Source organism: Ictalurus furcatus, chromosome 7, assembly GCF_023375685.1.
Source record: "Ictalurus furcatus strain D&B chromosome 7, Billie_1.0, whole genome shotgun sequence".
In the NCBI taxonomy this organism is placed as follows: domain Eukaryota; kingdom Metazoa; phylum Chordata; class Actinopteri; order Siluriformes; family Ictaluridae; genus Ictalurus; species Ictalurus furcatus.
The window spans coordinates 5,143,221-5,167,964 of NC_071261.1; the positions used below are offsets into that span (position 1 = coordinate 5,143,221).

Sequence of the window (24,744 nt, forward strand, 5' to 3'; positions counted from 1 at the left end):
CCTAGTTACATGTGTTTTGGCTTATCCTTCTATCTCACGGCATTCTAGTCCTGGTTTTTGTAAGTCTTGTTTTGTTTTGTTTGTACTTCATTAAAATTTTTTACTTATATTCTGTATCTGCATCCGTCCTTACCTCCATGATGTGACAATGTACATGTATTGCATTTGGCAGATGCCCTTATCCAGAGTGACTTACAGAAGTGCTTTAAAGTCTCAATCAATAAATACATCCTCATACGGTTTCACTAGGTCAGGGAATAAGAGTACTATCTTAAAACCCTGTTTGTTAGTATAGTATGAAAAAAAAACACAATTTAAGTACTCCATGAAGAGGTAGGTCTTCAGTCATTGTTTGAATACTGCCAGTGACTCAGCTATTCGGAAATCTAGGGGAAATTCATTCCATCACCTAGGTGCCAGAACAGAGTGGAGCCTTGATGCATGCCTTCCTTGTACCCTGAGAGATGATGGGTGTATCGTTGCAGTGCTAGAGGATCATAGGGAGCATGGTGCAGTGTGGGGTGTAAATGCTTTAATGTATGCGGGTGTTGGTCTGATTTTGGCTTTGTAGGCAAGTGTGAGTGTATTAAATCTGTTGTGGGCAGGTAAAGGAAACTAGTGGAGGGAGTGTAGCAAATGGGGTAATGTGGAAGAACTTGGGAAGGTTGAAAACAAATTGTGCAGCTGCATTCTGGATCAGTTGCAGAGGCTGAATGGCATACAGAGGCAGACCTGCCAGGTGCGAGTTGTAGTAGTCCAGTCTCAAAATGACAAGGGACTGAACAAGCAACTGAGCGGCTTCTGTGGATAGAAACGGTTTGATATTCCTGTTGCTGTAATGTAGAAACAGTCAGGAGCTTATCAGTTTAACAGCGTGAGACGAGAAGGACAGTTGATTGTCAATGGTTACCCCAAGGTTGCATGCATTGACAGAAGGTGAGAGCTAAGTGTTGTCCAGGGATATCACAAGATCCTGACATGGAATGAACAGCAGTTCAGTTTTGCCGGGATTAAGTTTCAACTGATTAGCTGTCATCCATGATAAGATCTCAACAGAAACATGAGTGTCTGAGGGAGGAAATAGCATAGCAGTGGTATGAAAACCGTGTATGAGAACAGTGGACCAAGCACTGAGCCTTGTGGGACACCAGTGGAGGGTCTGCATGGAGCAGATGTAGATCCCTCCATGCCACCTGATATGACCATCCTCCAGGTAGGAAGCAAACCATTGGCATGCTGTTTCAGGAATTTCAAGACCCTTGAGGATGGATGAGATAGTCTTGTAGACACGAGTATGTAAACTTGTCAAGTTTACATACAATTAACGTGAACAATAATGGCACATAGAAAATGTTTGGCCGGCATATAATGTGAGGTTGAATAACTGGCCATCAGAAAAATGGAGTTGGAATCTGTGCTTCACCTGTGACTATAGAACGGACAAATTCGCCTCCACACCACACGGTGGCAGCAGAATAATATCTCTGTGGTCCGTCCCGGTTGAAGTTGTTCTTCTGCGGTGGATTGAAATGTGTAAAAACAAAAAACAACAAAAATAACCTGCAGGTTGTTAACAAATATCGTTTCAGTAATAAACGCTAGAGTTTGGTTGCGCGGTTCACATTCGTTACCGCTTTTAATGATAATTCTCCATTGAACGTGTTAAACAAACAAAAACCCCGTTTGGTGGTAACAACCAATGTGACGACTCTTAACTCATTCTTTGTGGGTTAACTGGCTAATACATAAAGCAGCTAGCATTACCCGCCCGGATGCGGTGAAAGCGCCTGGGGAAGCTAACGGCAGCGCAGCTTTTTGCTACGGACGGGCCTCGAAAAGGAGTTCGGAGGCACACTGAAAGATGTCAGGCTGTCGGCAGCAGCAGCAGCCCGGTGCTGCTTCGGGATCTGTACCGGGAACGAGCTCTGCGAGTACGGCAACTCCTATCATTGCTAGTAATGGGGGGAGCAGCGCTAATGCTAATGGAAGTGCCATTTCTTCACGAAGTCTCGGATCCGGGAGCGAGGCGCAGCTACTGGGCGCACAGAGACCCAGTTTATCCGGCGCCAACTACAGCAAGAAAAGACCTCTATATAACGGTCTTATTAATCCATATGAAGATAAGAGTAATGATTTTGTGTGGTGAGTATCTCAACAGCTCCTTGTGTGACTGATAAGAAAATAAAAATAAAAAATCAGAATCCAAACGTCGTTTCTTGGCAGTGAGTTGCAGCAGCTACTGAACTAGCTCAACTCACTGCTTATCACTTAGATCCTTATTCTGTAGAAAAACCTGTCTTCTTTTTTTCTAAAACACGTTCGATCGACATTATTTTCCTGTTTACAGCAAGTATTTTAGTTGTGTATTAATGCCAGCTAGTAGTAATGATCCTACTCAGCTCGCTAACCAGATATTTACATTTATTCATTTAGCAGACGCTTGGAAATATTTCCCCAAAACTAACGACATTTTCGAAAAAAATAAACAAACAAATAGGTAGAGACAGAGATGATTTACTCGGGATACTGCAGCGGAGTGTTTTAAAGTTAGTTGAGTCTAACTGATATTGTTTGAATAATGCCACATTTCATTTTGTGCAAAATATGTTCGAACACCAGTTCGCCCCATTTAATAACTGACTAATGCCACTTTCTCTGACTTTCAGTGAAAGTCAGCTGATCGAGCACTTTGTATATTTGTACACGCCTCCTCCGGTGGAATATTATGTTTAGGGAGTAATTAGGCCCATCTTTATTTCTGATTGAAGTGAACATATAGTGTACATCTGATTTCATTCCCTGCTCAACTGAAAGGTTGGAAAGCTGGTTAAACTGCGTGTCATGTCGATTTAGATTTTCTACGTTGTTGTCCGTGTGTGTTTAAGACTAGCCACTTAAATAAATAAATAATAAGAAGAAGCTTTTAGTGTCTGTGGATGAAAGCTAAGTACTTCCTCTTAAATTCTCTGTTTCAGTCCCATATGTTTTGACATGATAGAGGAAGCTCATATGACTAAATGTGGTCACAGTTTCTGGTGAGATTTTAAAACCCATTCTTTTACTCTTCATGGCTATAAAGAATTCATTTTGGTGAAGTATCACCTTCGTAATTGATGTGGAGTTCTTTCTTGCCTTTTACCTTCAGTTACAAATGTATACGGCGGAGTTTAGAGGACAGCAACAGGTGCCCGAAATGTAATTACATTATTGACAATGTGGATCAGCTGTACCCCAACTTCTTAGGTGAGTGCATCGTGGAACTTATTTATTTATTTATTTATTTTTTTATGTATTTATTTTTTTTACACTCTTAGTTAACTCTTTCTTACTCTTTATTGGTTATTTTATTTATTTATTTATTTTAGTGTTTTGTGTTTAAAAAAAAAAATTTTAATAAAAAATTTAACCCAGTTCTCTATGTTCTATGAAGTGCACGTGGACACCGGCTGTGTCTCCGCACGGAAATACGTTTCTATTGCTTCGTCTCTTTCTCTCGTGTGAGTGGTGTCAAAGGCATCTTGTGATCTGATTGCACAGTTGACTTCTGGAGGTGGTCTGGGACACGTGTCCACATTGTATTTGTATTGTGAATGGTAACGCATCCTGATGTGTCCCAGACAACATCAAAAGATCACCTAGTCTCCAGTGTTTATCCATGCTGTTGAGGCACATAATGAATTGATTTGTTCATTTGTCTCCAGGTTGATTTTCTTTTTAATATTTGGTCTGTGACTTGAGACATTTTCCAGACATTATGTATAATATCTCAATTAAAAGTAAAACACTTCTATTAGAAGTTAAAAGCTCCAGAATTCTCCCTTGTTTAGGTTGCCCAGAAACTAGTTAGACTTAAAAAGTGGTATCTAACTTAATTAATATGATACTATTTGGCAACTATCTAGTTTCCTAGTTAAGTAAATAAGTACTAATGGAGTATCCTTTTCAAACAACTTTTCTAATGTGGCGTGCCATGTTTGTGCCCTAGATAAAAAGTCAGCTAATCATTCCTGCATGATGTTCTGTCCTTGCATCTAAAAGATATTATTCCAGGCTAGCATCTTTATTTACTGGTGACCTCTTGTGCTTGTTGTACTAGCAAGAGAGAAATTAATTTGACTGTTTCACCAGTGTCATCCTGTGCCTGAGTGATCCTGGTTTAGAAATGTTTACGTGTTATCCGTACCTTAATCCACCTAGTGAAAATCGTTACACCAGCTGACAAATCCCTGCCACTATGCGTGTAATGATTCAGAAGCACCTCTATAGTTGCAAACTCGCATCGCGTCACCAGCAAGTGCTGTATAATATGGTGAAGCTCCTGCTAGTCCCACTGGGTTTATTCCGTATTACATTCTACCCAGAAATACAGGCTTACGGGTGGCGACATTCTAGCGTTTTATTGTTGGTTATACAACAGTGCATTATCGTGCTTGATTGCGTATAAAAAATTAATGTCGATGAATTTTTGCAAATTTACTGTAGGTGATTGTCAACTATAGTAGCAGCCCTAGACTTACTGATTGGTAGGTACAAAGACTGGTCACATGTGTGGTGCAATCTGGGAAAATCTGTGAAATATCATTTAGCTGAATACTGGCGAATGGCCAAAACATCCACAAATGACAAAAAATAAGGACTTGACCCAAGTTGGGATTTCCTGTCTGTAACATGCTTTGAACCTCTAGTTTAAGAAAACATAAACCTATTTCACCGTAGGGCTGTAGAAATGACCTTGCCTATGCTTTCTGCAGGAATAGGGTTAGGTAAATAAGGTGCCAGGTTACCCAAACATGGCTGTGCATCAGTCAGGCTGTTTAAAGATTTAAGTTAAGTCGCTAGTTTGTTGGTTAAGTGTGATTTCCTCATGCAGTAAATGTCATGCTTGCATCACGTTTATGTGCCATAGCGTAACGAACGTTAGTCTAATAGATGCAGTTTGTAAGCAATCTAAATACTAGCTGTCAGATTATCTGTGGCTCATGCACCTTTGCTACACTGTAGAGGTGGCATCAGAAATGCATGCAAATAGTAGAAAATATCCACATTTCACCTTGTTTGCATGCTGCCATGAAAAAGGGGTTTTTGCTTGCTATGGCTAATTTAAGGATATCAGGAGGGCATTAGATCAGCACATACAGGCTACAGCATGGATTTTGCATAATTTGTTTTGCAGTTAACGAGCTGATCCTCAAGCAGAAACAGAGATCCGAAGAGAAACGACTAAAACGGGACCACCCTGTAAGTGTGTATCAGCATGTCCTTTCTATAACAGCGCTGGAGTTTGTTTCAGACATGTATTGTATATGACGTTTTTTAGTCTGAGAATACTACTGAAAACTAAAAGAAGCATTGACATACCTATATTTTAGGTAGATAAAATCATAATGCGGTCTGTATTTGAATAACGTGATGGGCAGTAATTAATGTGCTGTGTTTATAGAATGGAACCAAATGGCAGTTTTTCCAGGATGTTCTTGGCACAGATCAGGAGCATCTGGATTTAGCAAATGTCAACTACATGTTGGAACTGCTGGTGCAGAAAAAGAAGCAGCTTGAAGCGGTTGGTATACCTTTTTTAAGGCGTTTGATTGAGGTCTGTTTTTTTTCTTGAGTATCCGGGTCATTTTGAAAGGTCATAGGCTCAGTGACCTTGTCTGATCTTATGACCTTATTAGTTGGTGGTGAAATGGACAAATTGATGTCTTAAAGGTCACCACAATTGGAAATGATGTGACACAGCACCAGTACATTTACTTTTACCTGTATTCTGTTGGGATGTGCTTTTATTCAAACAGACTGCAAACGCACAGAATTAGGTCTGGGTAATGTGGCAATCTTATATCATAATATGGGTAATTTCATATCTTCGAAATGATGTATGTCACAATGTATTACACAATATATATTACATAAGAAATTTCGTTTCTGCTCAGTGTCTGAGTTGTCGTAGCCCAAACCACATCCAAACAACAGAAATCCCTCCATCTTTTTAGGTACAAGCTCCGTGTCTATAAGTTGGACTGATATCTGAGTGTTGTGGGGAGTTTTGCTTTGTGTTACACTCCTCCATGCTTGTCTTTTTTTAAAGTCTGTTCTCACGCATGTGTTTGTTTCTACAGGAATCACAAGCGGCTCAGCGTCAAATCCTGATGGAGTTCTTGAAAGAAGCTAGGAGGAATAAGAGAGAGGTAGTTGTGATTCACATACAATGCATCCATTAGTTCTCAAACATGGCAGTAACATAACAGGAGACATGACATTGTTCTTTTCTTGCATAGCAACTGGAGCAATTACAGAAAGAACTGAACTATTTGGAAGAGGACATAAAGAGTGTTCAGGTAAATTGAAATTGTTGAGGAATGGCAATGTGGTCATTGATAGTTGTACTATTTTTAAGCTCATAGCTAGGGATTGTCTCTCTCTAGGACATGAGTGGGCTGTACTCACCAGTTATTGATATGGACCCCAATTTGGACAGCACTGTTCCCCAGTTTGGAGAAGCACACTCTCCTGCACCCAGGTAAGGCTAATCAGACCCTGCAGTGAAAAGAATACTTACATACTGTACTTAAACTAAAGACTACACATGAAGGTATTCACACCAAGACAGTGAAGGTTATGGGTAAACATACTTCCCAAATCTTACCAAATACAGTGAAATGACAATGAATTCTTGATTAAGCAAACCTCAGGTGAATATATATAGATATATAAATAAAACCAGAACACAGAGGAAGACGGGGTGATGCATTTCAGTGAAATATTGCCACAAATTATTTTTAACGGTAAAACCCAGCCTGAATTAACTGGGTCATTATAAATAATAGAGATGCACTGATGTATTGGTTGATAAAGGCTATTTTTCATGCTATAGGCCGATAGTTTAAAAACATCCGATGATCAGGGCCGATTATATCCTGTCAATCAAAAGAGGGCGGGAAAACACATGGATTTGGTGCTGTGTGTAAAGATGATGTCTCTTGTGTGGAATGAGGACAAAACTGCAGTTAGTAATCTCTGTAATCTCTGCACTGATAATATTTTACACCGGACGCTGTAGCAGTGAAGCGGGAATTTCGGGTCGAGTCAAATTTTTTTTTTTCGGTGCTACTCATGCTGAATCAAAGGGCCAGTACACCGCTGAAAGATTTAAATGAAGATGAGTTGACAAGAAAGTAGTATATATTGCACAGTAAAATATTTGTAGAGTAGTGTATTTCATATCCAGTGAATGTTAATATATAAAAAGTTGATATTATATATGACCAGTTTGATGTTCAGTGATGAAGTAGAAATGCTTGTGTTTGTGGAGAGTGAATGTGAGACTAACAGGAGGATTTTAGAATTCAGTCAATGTTAATATGAATTAATAACATTCAATAAGTTAATAATCTTACTTTAATCTTCAGAACTGAGTTCATGTGTTCATGTTAATTAGAGTAATGTGTTTTGTGTTTATGAGACCAGTTACTGTCAAACAACTTGTTGAAATGGAGAGAATAAGATTTTATTTGCATTTCTTTCAGAATTGTGGAATTAATTATTATTCATTTAAAAGAAGGCATAAAAGGCAGAACTATCGGTTATCGGCTGAGAAATTTAGTATCGGTGCATCTCTAATAAATACGCTATATGGCCAAAAATATGTGGACACCTGACCATCACACCCATATGTGGGTGTACAAAGACATTTCAGGCAATTGTGTGCCTCCAACTTTGTGTTGATTGTTTGGAAGAACTCAAACTAAACCTGCAGTGGTTATCTGTTTAAAGTCCCAGCAACACTACTTCAGCTGGTACACCCATACCACTGCAACACCCACTAAAATGTCATGACCTTGAATTAGCATGGTTCAGTCACCTAAATAACGTCTGGAATTCCAGCTCTGACTGTTGATTAATGACAAAGCTATTGTCAGTTAGCTGACTAGCTTGCTGATTAGCAGTTGGCCAGTTGAACATGCAAGCCGGTTGAGCAGGGGAAGGGGATAGGCACCTGATGCTCATACTCATAAGTTGCTCATAAGTTCCTGGTTCCACCTTTGCGTCTGGCTTGCTCATCAAGGATAACGTTATACGTTTTAAATGTATATCTGGAATTGATGTATTTCTGTAAAGCTGCTTTTTGACAGTGTCTGTTGTTAAAAGTGCAATGCAAATTAAATTTAATTGAACTCGTACACTTCAGGACATTTTCAGAATTGCATATTGATAGTCTGTACTTTTAGCAAAATGTAAATGTTTGTCTGATTGCATTCCCAACCCCAATATAGTTAAAAAAAAAAAAAAAAAAAGGGCTTTTAGAAGAAGTTATGGATTTAGGACATTTGCAGCAGCTGAATCAAATATATAATCAGATCTAGAATTTGAAATATTGTCTGAAGAACAAAGTAAGAAAAATAATCTAGATAAAGAGAATTGTTGTTTTCTAATGCAAAATTTTTTTTCCAGCAGTAGCATCATTGAGCCCACTGAGTATATCCAGCCTCCGCAGTTTGGAGGAAGCTCACAGGTAAATTTCCTAATAATACAAAAGTCTTACATTATTCCTAGTTTAGATTGGCACATTATGAGTTCTTTTTCATTACAGAATATATTTACGCGAAAGTCTGACCATACTGTTTATGAAATTTGTCCAAAAGGGTAAAAGACAGACGTCATACAATAGCACTCTGGCCTCTCGGAGAAAGAGGCTAACTGCACACTTTGAGGACCTGGAGCAGTGCTACTTTTCCAACAGGATGTCTCGAATCACAGGTGAGCATGCATATTTCTTAAAGCGCCAGTGAGTACAGCCTTAGGTTGGTACACTTGGTACTGTCGGCTTCAGAATTATAGGCACCCTTGATAAATATTGGGTTATGAAAAATGTTAGGGTTAATTATCTTACGCTCATACTGAAAAGGAGAGAAATCTAAGCTTTAATTGAACTTGTGTTAAGACAAAGAAAAAACACTCAAGTATATTTTTTTTAATGAAACACGTTACAATTATTGGGAACCCTAGAAATTCTTGACAGTAATGTATGTAACTGATGCATGTTTTCATTTATATTTTACTTTTATTAACTTCTTTAAATCTAAATTAAGACTAGTATTTAATTTTCTTGAGAGAACACGTTAAAGATGGTAAACAAGGCAAAAATGTGCTCATTTCAAATCCACCTGTGTCCAGTTGTATGCTTGCACAGTAAAGATCACTGACTTTGGGAGTTCTTACTAAAGACCTGCCCCTAAAGCGTTGAGATGAAGTTGTTGGGAGCAAAAAAGCTGGGGAAGGTTATAAAAAGGATCAGCAATGCTTTGAACCTTCCTAGGAGCTCTGTGAAATCTATTATAACAAAGTGGAAAAAACGTGGCACAACCCAGACGCTACCAAGGTTAGGCCAAACTGAGCACCCAGTCAAGAAGGGAAATTGTAAGAGAAGTGTCCAAGAGGCCAGCTACGCCACTGAAAGAGCTCACTGGATGAAATAGGAGAACCTGTGCAGACATCAACAATGTCATCGGCTCGTCACAGTTCTGGCCTCTGTATGAGAGTGGCCAGAAGGAAGCCACTTATGAGAGGCTAACATAAAGGTATGTTAGAAGGCATGTGACAAAATCCGAGATTTTTGTGGTCTGATGAGACTAAAGATATTTGGTCTAAGGGCAATGCATTATGTTTGGTGCAAACCAAATACAGCCCAAAGCCCTGGACACACCATTCCGACAATCAAGCATGGCTGAGGTTCCAATCAACAAGAGATCTGTATTTATATCTGAAAATTTAGGTTCCAACAGGAAAATGAACGAAAGCACAGGGTAGAAGCTACAAAGGAATGGCTTGAGGGGAAAAAAAAGGAGGTTTGTTTTGGAATGGCCGAGTCAAAGATTTTCCAATTGAAAATCTACAGCGTGACCTGAAAATTTCTGTTCACAAATCACCATCTAATTTGAGTTAGAGAAAGTATGCATTGAATAATGGAAGAAAATGCGAAAATTGAGACAATGGAGACAACCCAAAGCTGTAATTTCTGTTGAAGGACAATGCACCAAGTATTAAATATCAATTAGGGTGTGTGTGTGTGTGTGTGTGTGTGTGTGTGTGCGCGCGCGCTTACCATCCACTTTATTAAGAACACCTGCACATTCATGCAGTTGTCTAATCAGCCAATCATGTGGCAGCAGGGCAGTGCCAAAACATCATGCAGATACAGGTCTAGAGCTTCAGTTAATGTTCACATCAGAATGGGGAAAAACTTTGATCCTGTGACACTAACCGTGGCATGGTTGTTGGTGCTAGATGGGTTGTTTTGAGCATTTTAGAAACTGCTGATCTCATTGGAATTTCACAAACAGTAGAGTTTACACAGAATAGTGCAGAAAACAAAAAAACATTGAGTGAGCAACAGTTCTCTGGATGGAAATGCCTTGTTGATATGAGAGGTCAGAGGGAATTGGCCAGATTGGTTCAAGCTGACAGAAAGGATATAGTGACTCAAATGAGCAGTCTTTACATCTGTTGTGAGCAGAAAAGCATCTCAACATGCACAACACATTGAACCTTGAGGTGGTTGGGCTACAACAGCAGAAGACCACATTGGGACCACACTCCTATCAGCCAACCACAAGAATCTGAGGCTATCATGGGCACAGATTCTGTCAAACTGGACATTTGAAGATTACTGGAAAAATACGAACCCTTCTCTTTTCCCAGTCTTCCAACTGTCCAGTTTCTGTGAGTCTGTGCATATGATAGCCTCAGATTCTTGTTCTTGGCTGACAGGAGTGGAACCTGATGTGGTCTTTTGCTGTTGTAGCTCATCCACCTCAAGGTTTGATGCGTGGTGCATTCTGAGATGCTTTTCTGCTCACCACAGTTGTAAAGAGTGCTTATTTGAGTTACTATAGACTTCCTGTCAGCTCAGACTAGTCTGGTCATTCTCCTGATCTCTCTCATCACAAAGGTGTTTCAGCCTGCTCTAGAGACTGTTGTGTGTAAAAATCCCAGGAGCTCAGCATTTTCTGAAATATAAGAGTCCATCTGGCACCAGTACAGAGTCACAGAGATCACTTTTTTCACGATTCTGATGTTTGATCGGCAGCCCATCCATTTTTAATATAGCTTATTATTAAAATGGGAGATATATAGTTTGTAGTAGTAAATGATTTGACGAATGAATATTCAGATGAATAATCTGACAACAGTGCATACATGAAACATGCAGTTTTAGTCTTGTGTTTGAATATAAGCCTGTACATACTTTTTACAGATGACAGCAGGACTGTTAACCAGCTGGATGACTTTATGGAGTGTCTCTCCAAATTCACACGTTACAACTCTGTACGCCCTTTGGCCACTCTGTCTTATGCAAGTGATCTCTACAATGGTTCTAGTATTGTTTCTAGGTAAGTATTTCTTCATATACACCACCTCATATTGGTTTTTTAAATTAATTAATTAATTAATTAATTTATTTTTTGGCCAATGTTGCTAGTAAGTATTGCAGGTAAGTATTTAGCAGCCAGAGCAAAGCTTGAGTTCCTTCTACAATAATTAGAGCCATTCAAGAGAATAAAAATGCTTAAACGATTCCACCTAACCTATTGAAGAAAACCACGCACCTTTCTTATCAACAAATCATCCTCATACAGTTGAGGCCAAAAGTGTACATACACTTAGGCTAAAGATATTCATTTCATGTTACTATACATTCACAGTTTATATATATATATATATATATATATATATATATATATATATATATCCTTAACCACCACATTTCTTTTGGCAAGTCAATTAGGGTATCTACTTTATTCACCTCAGAGGTAATTTTTAAACATTTGATCAGCGACATATTTATTTCAGCTTTAATTCACTATATATATATATATATATATATATATATAATATATATATATATAATATATATAATATATATATATATATAATATATATATATATATATATATATATAATATATATATATATATATAGATATATATATATATATATATATAGATATATATATAGATATATATATATATATATATATAGATATATATATATATATATATATATATATATATATATATATATATATATATTAAACTATATCATTATATATCCACTATATATTCCAGTGGATCAAACGTTTATATACACTAAAGCTGTCTCTTTAAACAGTCTGGAACAGTCCAGAAGTTTGTCATCATTTTTAAAAGCTTCTGATTGGCTAATTGCATAATTTAGGAGTTCATAGGGAGTGCACCTGTGGCTTTAAAAGGGCCAAACTTTAGAACCAGTGCCTTTTAACCCTTGATACTATGGGAAAAGCCAAAACCTCCAGAATAAACTGTTCCTCCACAGGTCCGTTTCCTTCTTAGGAGCAATTAGAAAAACAACTGAACGCCCCACAGTACCATAAAAATTGTATGCAAATATAAAAAAAACAGATTGTCACACTGCATCGTATGGGAAATTAACTCTCAGGAATGAACAAACACAGGAACTGGTGAAGGATTTGGAAGCATCAGATACCAAAGTATGTGCAACTACCATTAAGAGAATCCTGCATCATCATGGCAATAATCTTCCTTCATATGGGACTGTGTAGCCACAGACTGTTCATATTGCCCATGCTGACCCTTGTCCGCCGCTGAAAGCACCTACAGTGGGCACGTGAGCATCAGAACTGGACCATGGGCCAATGGAAATTGGCCTTGTCTGAAGAAATGTGTTCTTTTGCATCATGTGGACAGCTGGGTGCCTGTGTGTCTCTTACCTGGGGAAGAGATGGCACCAGGATGTTACTTTATCATGTACCACCTACCTGAACTTTGTAGCAGACCAAGAACACCGTTTCATGGCAATGGCATTCCCTATTCCCTAATGGCATTGGTCTCCATCAGCAGGGTAATGCACCCTGCCTCATTGCAAATTGTTCAGGAATAGATTGAGGAACATGACAGGGTCCAAGGTGTACACTTGGCCTCCAAACTACCCAGACCTCAATCTGATCAAGCATTTGTGGGACGTGCTGGACAAATGAGTCCGATCCATAGAGGCCCCACCTTGCAATTTACATGACTTAAAAGATCTTCTGCTAACGTCTCGGTGCCAGATACCACAGCACACCTTCAGAGGTCTTGTGGAGTCCATGTCTCATTGGGTCAGAGCTGTATTGGTGGCACAAGTGGGACCTACACAGTATTTGGCAGGTGGTTTTAATGTTATGACTGATCAGTGTATAGTAACATGAAATGTATGGAGTTGTGAAAAATTGAGTTTAAATTTGAGGCCTCAACTGTATATAGATTGCATTTTTTTTTTCTTTGAATTTCTCCCAGTCTCTGGGAACCACAGTTTTATATAGATTAGTTCGTTCTTGTTTTCAAGTTGTTACGTTTCATTGTATCAGTGACTACCCAAGGCTTGTTATATAACCTAATTGAGTAGCCAACTTTTAAAAAGACTTTTAAACTTTTTTAAAAAATCTTGTTTTCATTAACAAATCATGAAAAATGTCTTAATGTGTGTGTACATTATGTATTTGGTTATATTTGTGGGGAATTTCATCAGCTAAATTCTGTAGAAAATATTATAGGAGAAAACATATTAAGACACCTAGAATCAGTCTAGAGTAGCCAGTCAACCTACCAGCATGTTTTTGGGAGGTGGGAGGAGACCAGATAACCTGGAAAAGACCCTCACAGTTACGTGCACGACACAGAGAGTAACCTGGGCTCAGGATTGGACTTCCTTAGAGAAAACTCCAATAACAGAATGACTTCTTAACAATATCTTAATCACAAAATGAAGACATGGCAATTAGTGATCATAAAATCATCAAAGCAAACGTTAGCTATGCTACGTTAAAGAACATGCAAAAAAAAAAAACCCATAAATCAGGATCTCTTATTGTCTACAACATGGGCAATTGAAAAGGGCATAACTCTGAACAATTCAGATCCACAAAAGAAATGGAAGTGAGCAAATAAAGAAACTTGAATTACACCTTAAGACATGCAACCTTTCAACACTTGTAACATCTCTTTACAGCATTGAGTTTGACCGTGACTGTGATTATTTCGCCATTGCTGGTGTCACCAAGAAAATTAAAGTTTTTGAGTATGGAACAGTTATCCAGGATGCTGTGGACATTCATTATCCTGTCAACGAAATGACATGCAACTCTAAAATAAGGTGCAACAATTCTCTCGGTTCACATAAAAATATTTCAGGTAGACTGTCAAAACATAACTGATGGAAATCCATAACCTCTCTCTCTCTCTCTCCCCTCAGCTGTATCAGCTGGAGCAGCTACCACAAGAACCTGTTGGCGAGCAGTGACTATGAGGGAACAGTGATTCTTTGGGATGGGTTTACAGGGCAGAGGTCAAAGGTTTATCAGGTACATTGCCAACCTAAATAAAATATTCTGTATGCATTGATGGTCAGCTGTAGCCACGTTTTTTTGATACTTTAATCATAGTGTATAGTCACTGTAGTGATAGTGTAGTGTCAATTTTGGAATTGATCCAAACCGGATCAAGGTCACAGCAGAGTCAAATGTCCTGTTTGAAGTATATTTTAAAGATATACAGTGAGGGAAATAAGTATTGAACACCAAAATTTTTTTTTCAGTAAATAAATTTCCAATGAGGCTATTCACATGGAATTTTCACCAGACATCAGTATTAACTCAAGAAATCTGCAAATATAAAGAATTCACAACATTCAAGTCCATAAATAAAGTTATGAGTAATAAAGAGGAATGACACGGGAAAGAAGTATTGAACACGCTTAGAAAAAGCAGTTCTCCAAGGCAAGGAACCAGCTGAAATCTGTAAGTAATTATACCTCCTATCTGTGCAAATTAATATCAGCTGGGTTAGTAAATTGATGATCTATAAAAAGGGTTTTTGTTACCAACGTGTCACAGAATGAACATCTCATGATGGGTAAAAGCAAAGAGCTCTCTCAAGACCTTCACAACCTTATTGTTGCGAAACATATTGATGGAGTCAGTTACAGACGTATTTCAAAACTTGTGAATCTTCCAGTAAGCACCGTTGGGGCCATTATCCACAAGTGGAAGCAACATCACTCCGTCATCAACCGGCCACGCACAGGAGTTCCTCAAGATTTCTGACCAGGGAGTCAGTAGAATAGTCAGAAGAGTAGCCAAGAGCCAAGGACCACTCGGAAAGAGCTCCAGAAACACTTGGAGGCAGCAGGTACCATCGTCACAGAGAAAACAATAGGCAGTGCACTCCACTGCTCATGCTCACCCCGCAAGACTCCATTACTAAAGAAAAGGCATGTCGAAGCTCGTTTAAAGTTTGCTACAACTCATTTGGGCAAGTCTATGAAATACTGGGAGAGTGTAGTCTGATCAGACGAGAGCAAAATTTAACTTTTTGGTTGTCATACTACACACCATGTTTGGAGAAGAAATGGCAATGCACATCACCCTAAAACCACTATACCAACAGTGAAGTTTGGAGGTGGAAGCATCATGGTGTGGGGCTGTTTTTCATCACATGGTACTGGCAGACTTCATATAATTGAAGGAACAATGAATGGAGCCCTTTACCGGGAGATTCTTGAGAAGAATCTGCTGCCATCCACCAGGATGATGAAGATGAGACGTGGGTGGAGCTTCCAGATGGACAACGATCCAAACATACAGCAAAGGAAACTCTCAATTGGTTTCAGAAAAAAAATCAAAGTGTTAGAATGGCCCAGTCAATCACCTGACTCTAATCCAACTGAACAAGATTTAAAGACAGTATGTTTAGAAGAACGGACCAAAATCACACCTGAACACTGCGGCCCATTAATTTCTTCATACAGGAAGTGTCTTGAAGCTGTCATTACAAACAAAGACTTCTACACTAAGTATTAAATACATTTCGGTTAGTGTGTTCAATACTTTTTTCCTGTGTCATTCCACTTTATTACACATAACTTTATTTATTGACTTTAATGTTAGGATTTCTTTGTGTGTGTGTGGATGTCTTGAGTTAATACCAAAGTCTGGTGAAAATTTCATGTGAATAACCTCATTGGAAATATATTTACTGAAAAAAAATGTTGATGCGTTCAATACTTATTTCCCCCACTGTACCTGGCATAGAAATTAGTAACAAGAAGGACTAAACTTCTTGCGGAGGCATCTCCATTGATTCCTCTGGCGTCGGGTTCTACATGTTTAAATGTCTATTTCTTCTTTTAAGGTACTGTAGTAGTATAGTAGCGCTTGTACTATAATCTTAACGACATCTTACTAATATATCATACTTTCTCTTATCACAGTACTTTTTTCCCTAATTTCTCCATCTGGGAATAAAGTATTATGTTATCTTATCTTTTTGTTATCTTTGTAACCTATTCTTGTGTTATAGTTCATTTCTTGTGTATATAAAGTCACATCTAATTAAATTCTTTGGGATATTTTTCTAGGAGCATGAGAAGAGATGTTGGAGTGTTGATTTTAACCTTATGGATCCTAAACTTTTGGCTTCAGGCTCAGATGATGCAAAAGGTGTGTAATTGATAATAATAGTTAAAGATCGGGCTGGCCGATTTTCACGATTAATTTGGTTAATTAGAGTTACTGTGTTAGCGAGATCTTCAAAAAGTTGCAAATGAGTGTACTTTTGTATATGTCTATATATGTGTGTGTGTGTGTGTGTGTGTGTGTGTGTATATATATATATATATATATATAATATATATATATACACACACACACACACACAGTATCTCACAAAAGTGAGTACACCCCTCACATTTTTGTAAATATTTGATTATATCTTTTCATGTGACAACACTGAAGAAATGACACTTTGCTACAATGTAAAGTAGTGAGTGTACAGCTTGTGTAAAAGTGTAAATTTGCTGTCCCCTCAAAATAACTCAACACACAGCCATTAATGCCTAAACCGCTGGCAACAAAAGTGAGTACACCCCTAAGTGAAAATGTCCAAATTGGGCCCAATTAGCCATTTTTCCTCCCCGGTGTCATGTGACTTGTTAGTGTTAGAAGGTCTCAGGTGTGAATGGGGAGCAGGTGTGTTAAATTTGGTGTCCTCGCTCTCACACTCCCTCATACTGGTCACTGGAAGTTCAACATGGCACCTCATGGCTATGGTATATGTGTATGTATTTGTGTGTGTGAGATATATATATATATATATATATATATATATATATATATATATATATATATATATATATATATATATATATATATATATATATATATACATATACATATATACACACACACACATACATTTTTTTTTTGTTAAAACTTTCGTTTAACAAATACGAAGGAAGAACTATCTTAACCGTTCATAAACGCCTCCTCCGGCCTGCACTACTCTCAAACACTGCAACCTTAGATAAAAAAAATAAAATAACGCCAAGATAAACAGGCAGCACTTCGCTGAGCACTAAACTCATATTAGCAAAAGATTCAGCTATCACTTCAAAGATATGTATTTGGTACAGGTTTGAAAAGTCAGATGTACAAGTTTATGTAAAATATAATGCTGCATTACATCCTAAGTGGTCATTCACCCGTTGGAATAACGTCATTTTCCACTTTGGCACATTCAACACACGAAGTGGGGAAACTGGATGCCCCCAGGTCCGTATTTTATTAGCAACAAGCAAAGCAGTTAACTCGTCAGAATCAGAATGAGCTTTATTGCCAAATATGTTTACACACCCACAAGGAATTTCTTTGCGCCAGGAGCTTCCAGTGCAGAAAAATCCTAGTATGAGTGATGTATATAGTTTCTTTCTCAAACAGCGAACTGTTTGGTCAGTGTTTTAGGTTTAACAAATATGTCTGTATGTTGATTAATCTAAAGCTAATACTTGCATATACAGTATAACTCATTTAAACGTAAGAAGTTATACTTTGTTTATTTCTGGTGTTGTGCGCAACCATGTTTGATGTCACTCTGTGGAACGGGGAAGGAACTCTGATTTGAGAAAAATACTCCAAGTTGACTTCTTAGTTGTAGTGGCATTTGATGTCACAAAAGACATGGTTCCCATTTACTCTGTTGAGAAAGAAGGGTTTAGTAAGTTGTGCAAAAATATTAACAGCTATAGAATAGTGCAGATAATGTGCAAATATAATTTTTTGTTTTTTTAATAAGAATGATTGTTTGCACTATTTTCTATAGATGGTGCTGTTACTATTTTTCCAACGTACATTCTAATAAGTAAATAAAAATCTTTATAAATATATTGTGTAATTTTTCAAATGCATTATGTAAAAACAAACAAAAAAATTTACTTGTAATTGACGATCATTCATAAAGTTGAAAAAAAAAAAATCAGTTAAAGATAAGATTAAAAGATTCAAATATTATTGCTCTACTGCTGTTGAATAAATAATCAGAATACAACTTTTTACTTCCCTACAGTCAAGTTGTGGTCCACTAACTTGGATAACTCAGTCGCCAGCATTGAAGCCAAGGCCAATGTGTGCTGTGTCAAATTCAGCCCAACATCTAGGTATCACCTCGCGTTTGGCTGTGCAGGTATAGTACTCATTTGGATGTTCAGTGCTACCTAGAGATGGCACAATGCACCTTGTTCTTTTCCAGTACCACTCTAATACTTTACGTACTAAGCATTAAAATGAGCGATTTTAAAATTAAATTGGATTTATTTAAGATAACCAGACTGCTCAAGCAGCCTACAGAAGATATACATATTGATGACATTTTTGTCATTAACATGACAAAACCGCACCTTTTGTATATTCTTATAAACTCTTAAAATATATATACTGGATTCATTCTTTATTTTTCCCGATGGCTGATCTTGGCATTTTATCCCATTATGAACACAATACCAATACAGGGTTGGTTCCAGGTCTAGTGCTACCATGCACCGAGTTGCCAGTCTTTTTACATGAGATTGATTTGGATTGCTATAAATTGGAAATCAGTTCATTCTTGCTGTGATGATAAATATAATAATTCCAGTCTTTTACAATTCTCATTTTTCAACTAATTCTTCATTTTATGCACATCCAGACCACTGTGTCCACTACTATGATTTGCGGAACACTAAGCAACCCATCATGGTCTTCAAAGGTCACCGCAAGGCTGTGTCCTATGCCAAGTTCGTCAATGGAGAAGAGATTGTGTCTGCGTATGTATATGGCATGGCTAAACCTTACTTCAGCTGTATAATTATTTTTAAAACTTTAAACAAGGTCTGTGTCGGACTGTTGTAGAGGTCGACCGATAGTGGATTTTACCAATAACCAAGTTGGGCAGTACCTGCCGATTAACCAACCGATTAAAATTGATGATGAATGAAAACATATTACCTAAAGTAAGATTACTTTAGTGATCTTATGTGACTACTCCATGGAAATGTACTGTACTTTTTAAAATGAAATAAATATATAAACATTAATATATTAACTATTAATAAATATTAAAGTAAATAAAAGATATATAGCAAACTGAACCAAAAAAGACTCCAAATAGCAAATAAAAAATTGAGACATCCAAAATGAATCAACACACACTTCAAATAACACAACAAAATTGGTCAGTGATCACCTCTAGAGGCCGCTCTCATACGGTATAATGACAGCGGACCCTTCGCCGCCGCTTCCACAACAGATGCAAGTGGAAAAAACTATCGGTGTGAATTTTTGCTGATAACCGTTCCAGCAGTGCTGATTAATTGGCTAAATCAGTCAATTGGTCGACCTCTAGACTGTAGTAGTTCAGACTTGTTGGCAAGCTGGAAAAAGCTGCGCTGAAACGTAAGCATATGAATGAATGTGCAGTTGCTGTTTTCCCACAGCTCCACGGACAGCCAGCTAAAGCTGTGGAATGTGAACAAGCCCCACTGCCTGCGCTCTTTCAAAGGCCACATTAATGAGAAAAATTTTGTAGGTCTGGCCTCCAATGGAGACTATGTAGCATGTGGTGAGTTATATACAACCCCTCATAAGACTCAACTGTTCTCTTGCCCCTCTTTCTAAATTCCTGTATTCAGGAACCCAGAACAAGCATAAAATCATATTTTATTTGCCACATCCTTTCAAGATATGGCTTTTATTCTAGCTTTTCAATGACCTTGACAAGCTATGCTGATCTAGTAACAAACTTTAATATCTTGCTTCCTTAGGATTTAATACTAATTAGCAATGGCCATGTTATGGAAAAATATTGAGTATACATTTTAACGTCTTAATTGATATTGTCACTCCAGGAAGTGAGAACAACTCCCTATACCTGTACTACAAGGGGCTCTCCAAAACATTGCTGACCTTCAAGTTTGACACTGTGAAGAGTGTTCTGGACAAGGACAAGAAGGAGGACGACACTAATGAGTTTGTCAGTGCCGTATGCTGGCGGGCTTTACCAGACGGGGTAAGGTTTCCGGGTCCAAGTTTATTTTTGCTCACGTTTGCTTTTTTTTTTTTCCAGGCTTTTCCAAAAAGCAAATGTGTAACAGCAGATGATGGCAAGTTGAATTGGAGCCATTTTGTTTTATGAATTTTTGCGCATTATGGCATAATTCTTTATTTATATTTAATTACATATTTATAATAATTTTTGGAAATCTGTGGTTGTTAAGGTGTCTGTTTTGTTCAGATGTAGTATTTATTCTGGAGAAGAAAAATCCTTGTCAGCATATCACGTCTCTTCCTGTGATTGCTAAAGCATTGTTTTTTCTACACCACAAAATGGGAGGCAAAAAGAGCATAAAAAAGCAGTGATAGTTGAAAAGAAGAGTCTGCAGAGTGAATGAATGCATATAACTGCTGTAACAAAGATGACAACATGAACGAACTTTTCTTCTAGACACTCCATAGCGTTAATTGTAACTATAAATGGTTTAAAAAGACATGTTTGTTAATAAATAAAAGGGATAATGAGGGAATGCGTCATTATATATATACATGGAATAAACAAAAAATTATCCTTTTAATAGGTGTAACGTATCTTTAGGCCACCTATCTGGCCAAGGTGAGTGTTGTTTCCCAAAAGTCTAAAGGCTGCAACAAGTTTTGGGTACCCAAATCCAGGAAACTAAAAGAATGCTAACTGTCTCAAATAAATCTTTAACAGTGAATGGTTGTATGTTTTATGTGTAGATATGCATGTTAAAAGAGTGTGGCCAAAGTATTAGTATATTCTTTTGTGATCGCTCGTCTTCTCTGATGACCAACCCGTTTCTCAATTTGCAGGAGTCCAATGTGCTGATTGCAGCCAACAGTCAAGGAACAATCAAGGTTGGTGATTAAATTATACTACATGCTTTTTCTTGTTTATAATCATCCACATTTTATTTCTTTCCCTACAGTCTATCTATTCCATACTATTATTCTAAATTTTGGTACTTTTTCCTCTTACAATATTTTTAATCCTTGTGTGTCAATTAAAAAAGTTACACATAGGTCCATAGAGGACAAAAATGTCCATGTCCAAAAACTGTCATAAAAATATTATATATTGATATTTATTTCCACTTTCACCAACGTATAATTACCAAACATTCATTAATTTTCAGAATTGTAACCCTTTAAATGCTGGTTTGTTTACATAATGCCACAGATTATTTATTTTATTTTTTTATGAAAAAAAGAAAAATAGTTATTTTTCCATTTACTAAATGCTAAGCTGAATTATTTTCCTTTGATTGTTACAGTCTTTGATAAGTCAGTGATTAACAACAACATTAATTTTTATGCATTCATATTTTTTATGCAGTGTCAGATTTTAAAAACACCTACGACTCTGGTCCATAAAGGACTAAAATGTCCATGTCAAAAACTGTCAGAAATATTATATATTAATATTTTTTTTCCACTTTCACTGACTCACTTCTGATCATAATTACCAAACATTCATTCATTTTCAGAATTTTAACCTTTTAAACACCGGTTTATTTACAAAAATCTTCAAAGCTCAGTAACCTTCTTTTGCTCATGTACATGGTGTGGGATTTGAGATTTCCAGTACAATATAATTTCTTTCTTTCAAACTGTTCACACACATACAAACCACAACACTGATATCCATACAAACACACACACAATTATAGCCGCATCATTAATTCAGTTGGTCTGCGGCGCTCTATAATACAGCAGAATAAGTGAAAAGGAAAAGCATGTATTTTCCCCACAAGTTAAACCTGAGGAAATACTACACTTTTCAGAATAAAAAAAAAAATCAATGTTTTGAAACCTTTTCAACAGAATAAAAGCCTATTAACACAGAATGCATGATTTTATGTTTAAACGTAACGGGGATTAAATATTGCAGTTTGAATGGGTTTCAATTGGGACATTTTGTGTCCTTAAGGTCCTGAGTGGAACTATTTTGTGTACCTAGTTTAAAATGGATTTATGAAAGCAAATGATGGTGAAATATTACAATTCCAATAAAAATACACACCTTTTGCAAAATTTACGATGTTTGCATTAACACAGACAAAATGATTAAAACTAAATTTATGAAAAAGACAAATGTCCATAATGAAGCACAATGGTTAAAAACTTTTTTGTCCATTTTCGATACCGTTCTCTGTATTTTTGTACAGTACTTGCTCTTCTCTTATACTTGTGGAACCGTTGATGTTTCATGTTGAAAACACCTGTATTATATTTTATAAAACAGAATATTTTATTAAACAGAATGTGCCATGTCAGTCAAATTCTCATTCTGTAAAAAGGTGGTTCCAGGTGAACAAGCTAGTGAATGCTGGCTTGTGAGACTAATTCCATCTGGAAAATTTAATCATTCTTCCCCAAAAATTTAAGAGCTTAAAACGTCTTTTGAAAATTGCCTCACTTGCTCATTTATTTTCAGTATCCACTTTGTCCTGTTCAGGGCTGTGGGTCCTTTGAAAGTTCTGGAAGTGGGTCCTAATTTTGGAGCATGTGTATGAACCATATTAAACATCTAGAACTGTTTTCTTATTCAAGTGTTTCTTCTTCTTAAAGGTACTCGAGTTAATTTGAAGGTCTACTAGAAACAATCATCAGATGCTTTTGTCAAACCAGAGGAATACTTCAAACGGAATGTGACGGAGCACAATTTGGGGGGAAAAAACTCTGGACTCGAACACTGATATTTTCAAAAAGACGTGTGCTCCAGTATCAGGACCGTTTGAGACCTCCACAGAGTGGATGTGGACATTTCTGGTGGAAAGTAAATTGTGACTCTACTTTTAAAAGCCTCTTTTGGAGTAAAATGCTTATTTAAAGGCATTAATAAACAAAGACCAAGCCTTCAGTGGAGGCAAATGTGACAAAAGTTAGAGCTATGTGAGTACAAAGCCAAAGCACAAGACCAGAACACAATGAAATGCTTTTTGTTGTACAAATAATCAATTGCTACATTATTCATTCTTTTGAGCCTGTAGTATCCATATATTCTTGTCGTTTGATACAGTGTCTGTCTATAAAATTTCCACTCTGTTTGGCTGATGCCGCTGGACTCTCCAAAATAATTACTGGGCCTTCTTCAGTTGATATGTTGCTTATGTCAAGGGACCTCGAGACTTGACTGCCTCATGCAAATAAGGCAGATTTCCTTTAAAATGCTTTGTAGGTCGTGTGGAAAAGAATATACTAAACTGATTTTTAACTTTAATGTCATTAGTTGCCATGACTTCCTTATTCTTTTCCACCTTGTGGACATATTTTGTCCAACATGGGGATGAATACGATGTTATGATGACACTATGTATTCTCTGTTGGGATTATTTAACAATCGCCCAAAAACATTGCTGCTCTTTTTATCATTAAATTTCTGTACAAGTATTATTTATTTTTGTAATTTATAGAAACTTTGTGAACTTCACACCCAATTATAGAGTGTAGGTTTTTTGGAGCTTGGACTTATGTTGCATCCCAGTAATTCCCTTTTTGTGTACTCATTCTATGATTTTAACCCATTCATTTGAATGAATAAATGATTCTCTTTGCATCTTGGCATTGATTGTTTGTCTTAATCACATTTATCTACCAGAGCGATCATGTTTGTTTAGATATTAAAGAAAACACATGTCCTTTGTTTTGTATTATTTTGTAATTGTCTGTCCAGTGGAATTTTAATTTTGTTTTACTACGTTTTGTTAGTAATTGAAGTACTGTCAAAATTTCATGATTGTAAATTCCTATGTAGCTCTTGAAAACAAACCACAACGTTAGCCAGGGTGAGAAGTGTATCGTAAACAGTACATTATTTACCCTCTTTAAGTAAGACTGAAAAGTCATGCTGTGTGAACGCTCCTGTGGTGGACTTTGAATGAAGAGCAGTCATCTTACAGTGAATTTTTTATTGATTTTAATAATGTTAACTGCAAACACACCTACAACAGACCATTTCTAAAAATTAATATTAATATTAATATAATTATGCAAATTGCATAAGTAATAAGATTACTTATGCAATTTGTGTAATATAGGCAGCTCCAGAATTAATGGCACCCTTGGTAAAGATCGGTACAAAGAAACCCATGTTTAAAAAAACTTAACAAAACGTCGTGTTTACTTCCAAAATGTTTAAGAACTCATTGAGTTCCTTTCTGTTTCAGTGGGGTATAAATGTGTGGTGAGACAGAGGCCAAATTCCTTCAGTCATTCATCAACATGGGGAAGATTAAAGAATATTCAAATTCTATGAGAGTGTTTTGACCTTCATAAGGCAGTCAGTGGCTACAAACAAAATCACATTCCTGAAAATGCCCAAATCC

General features: G+C 37.0%; 1 protein-coding gene across 2 annotated transcripts; it reads left to right on the top strand.

The window, feature by feature from the left end:
* The first annotated feature begins 1,494 nt into the window (after positions 1-1,494).
* On the top strand, positions 1,495-23,979 carry cop1 (COP1 E3 ubiquitin ligase). 2 transcript variants are annotated; one of them, XM_053627980.1, is made up of 20 exons: positions 1,495-2,142; positions 2,976-3,035; positions 3,146-3,243; positions 5,174-5,238; positions 5,441-5,560; positions 6,120-6,188; positions 6,279-6,338; positions 6,426-6,520; positions 8,452-8,512; positions 8,643-8,757; positions 11,255-11,390; positions 14,044-14,187; positions 14,287-14,395; positions 16,450-16,531; positions 18,432-18,548; positions 19,050-19,167; positions 19,837-19,961; positions 20,248-20,408; positions 21,230-21,274; positions 22,988-23,979. In XM_053627980.1, exons 1-20 carry the CDS (start codon positions 1,862-1,864, stop codon positions 23,003-23,005), a joined length of 2,079 nt encoding a protein of 692 aa, XP_053483955.1. In that variant the 5' UTR covers positions 1,495-1,861; the 3' UTR covers positions 23,006-23,979. The 2 variants fall into 2 exon arrangements, with proteins under 2 accessions (XP_053483955.1, XP_053483956.1); XM_053627981.1 differs by having other exon boundaries at positions 8,455-8,512.
* The last annotated feature ends 765 nt before the right edge of the window (positions 23,980-24,744 follow it).

Coding starts and splice junctions, on each gene's coding strand:
- cop1 (XM_053627980.1), top strand. CDS start 1,862: ATGTCAGGCTGTCGGCAGCAGCAGCAGCCCGGTGCTGCTTCGGGATCT. Junction 8,758..11,254: donor CAGGATGTCTCGAATCACAG/GTGAGCATGCAT, acceptor TACTTTTTACAG/ATGACAGCAGGACTGTTAAC. Junction 19,962..20,247: donor TGGAGACTATGTAGCATGTG/GTGAGTTATATA, acceptor TTGTCACTCCAG/GAAGTGAGAACAACTCCCTA.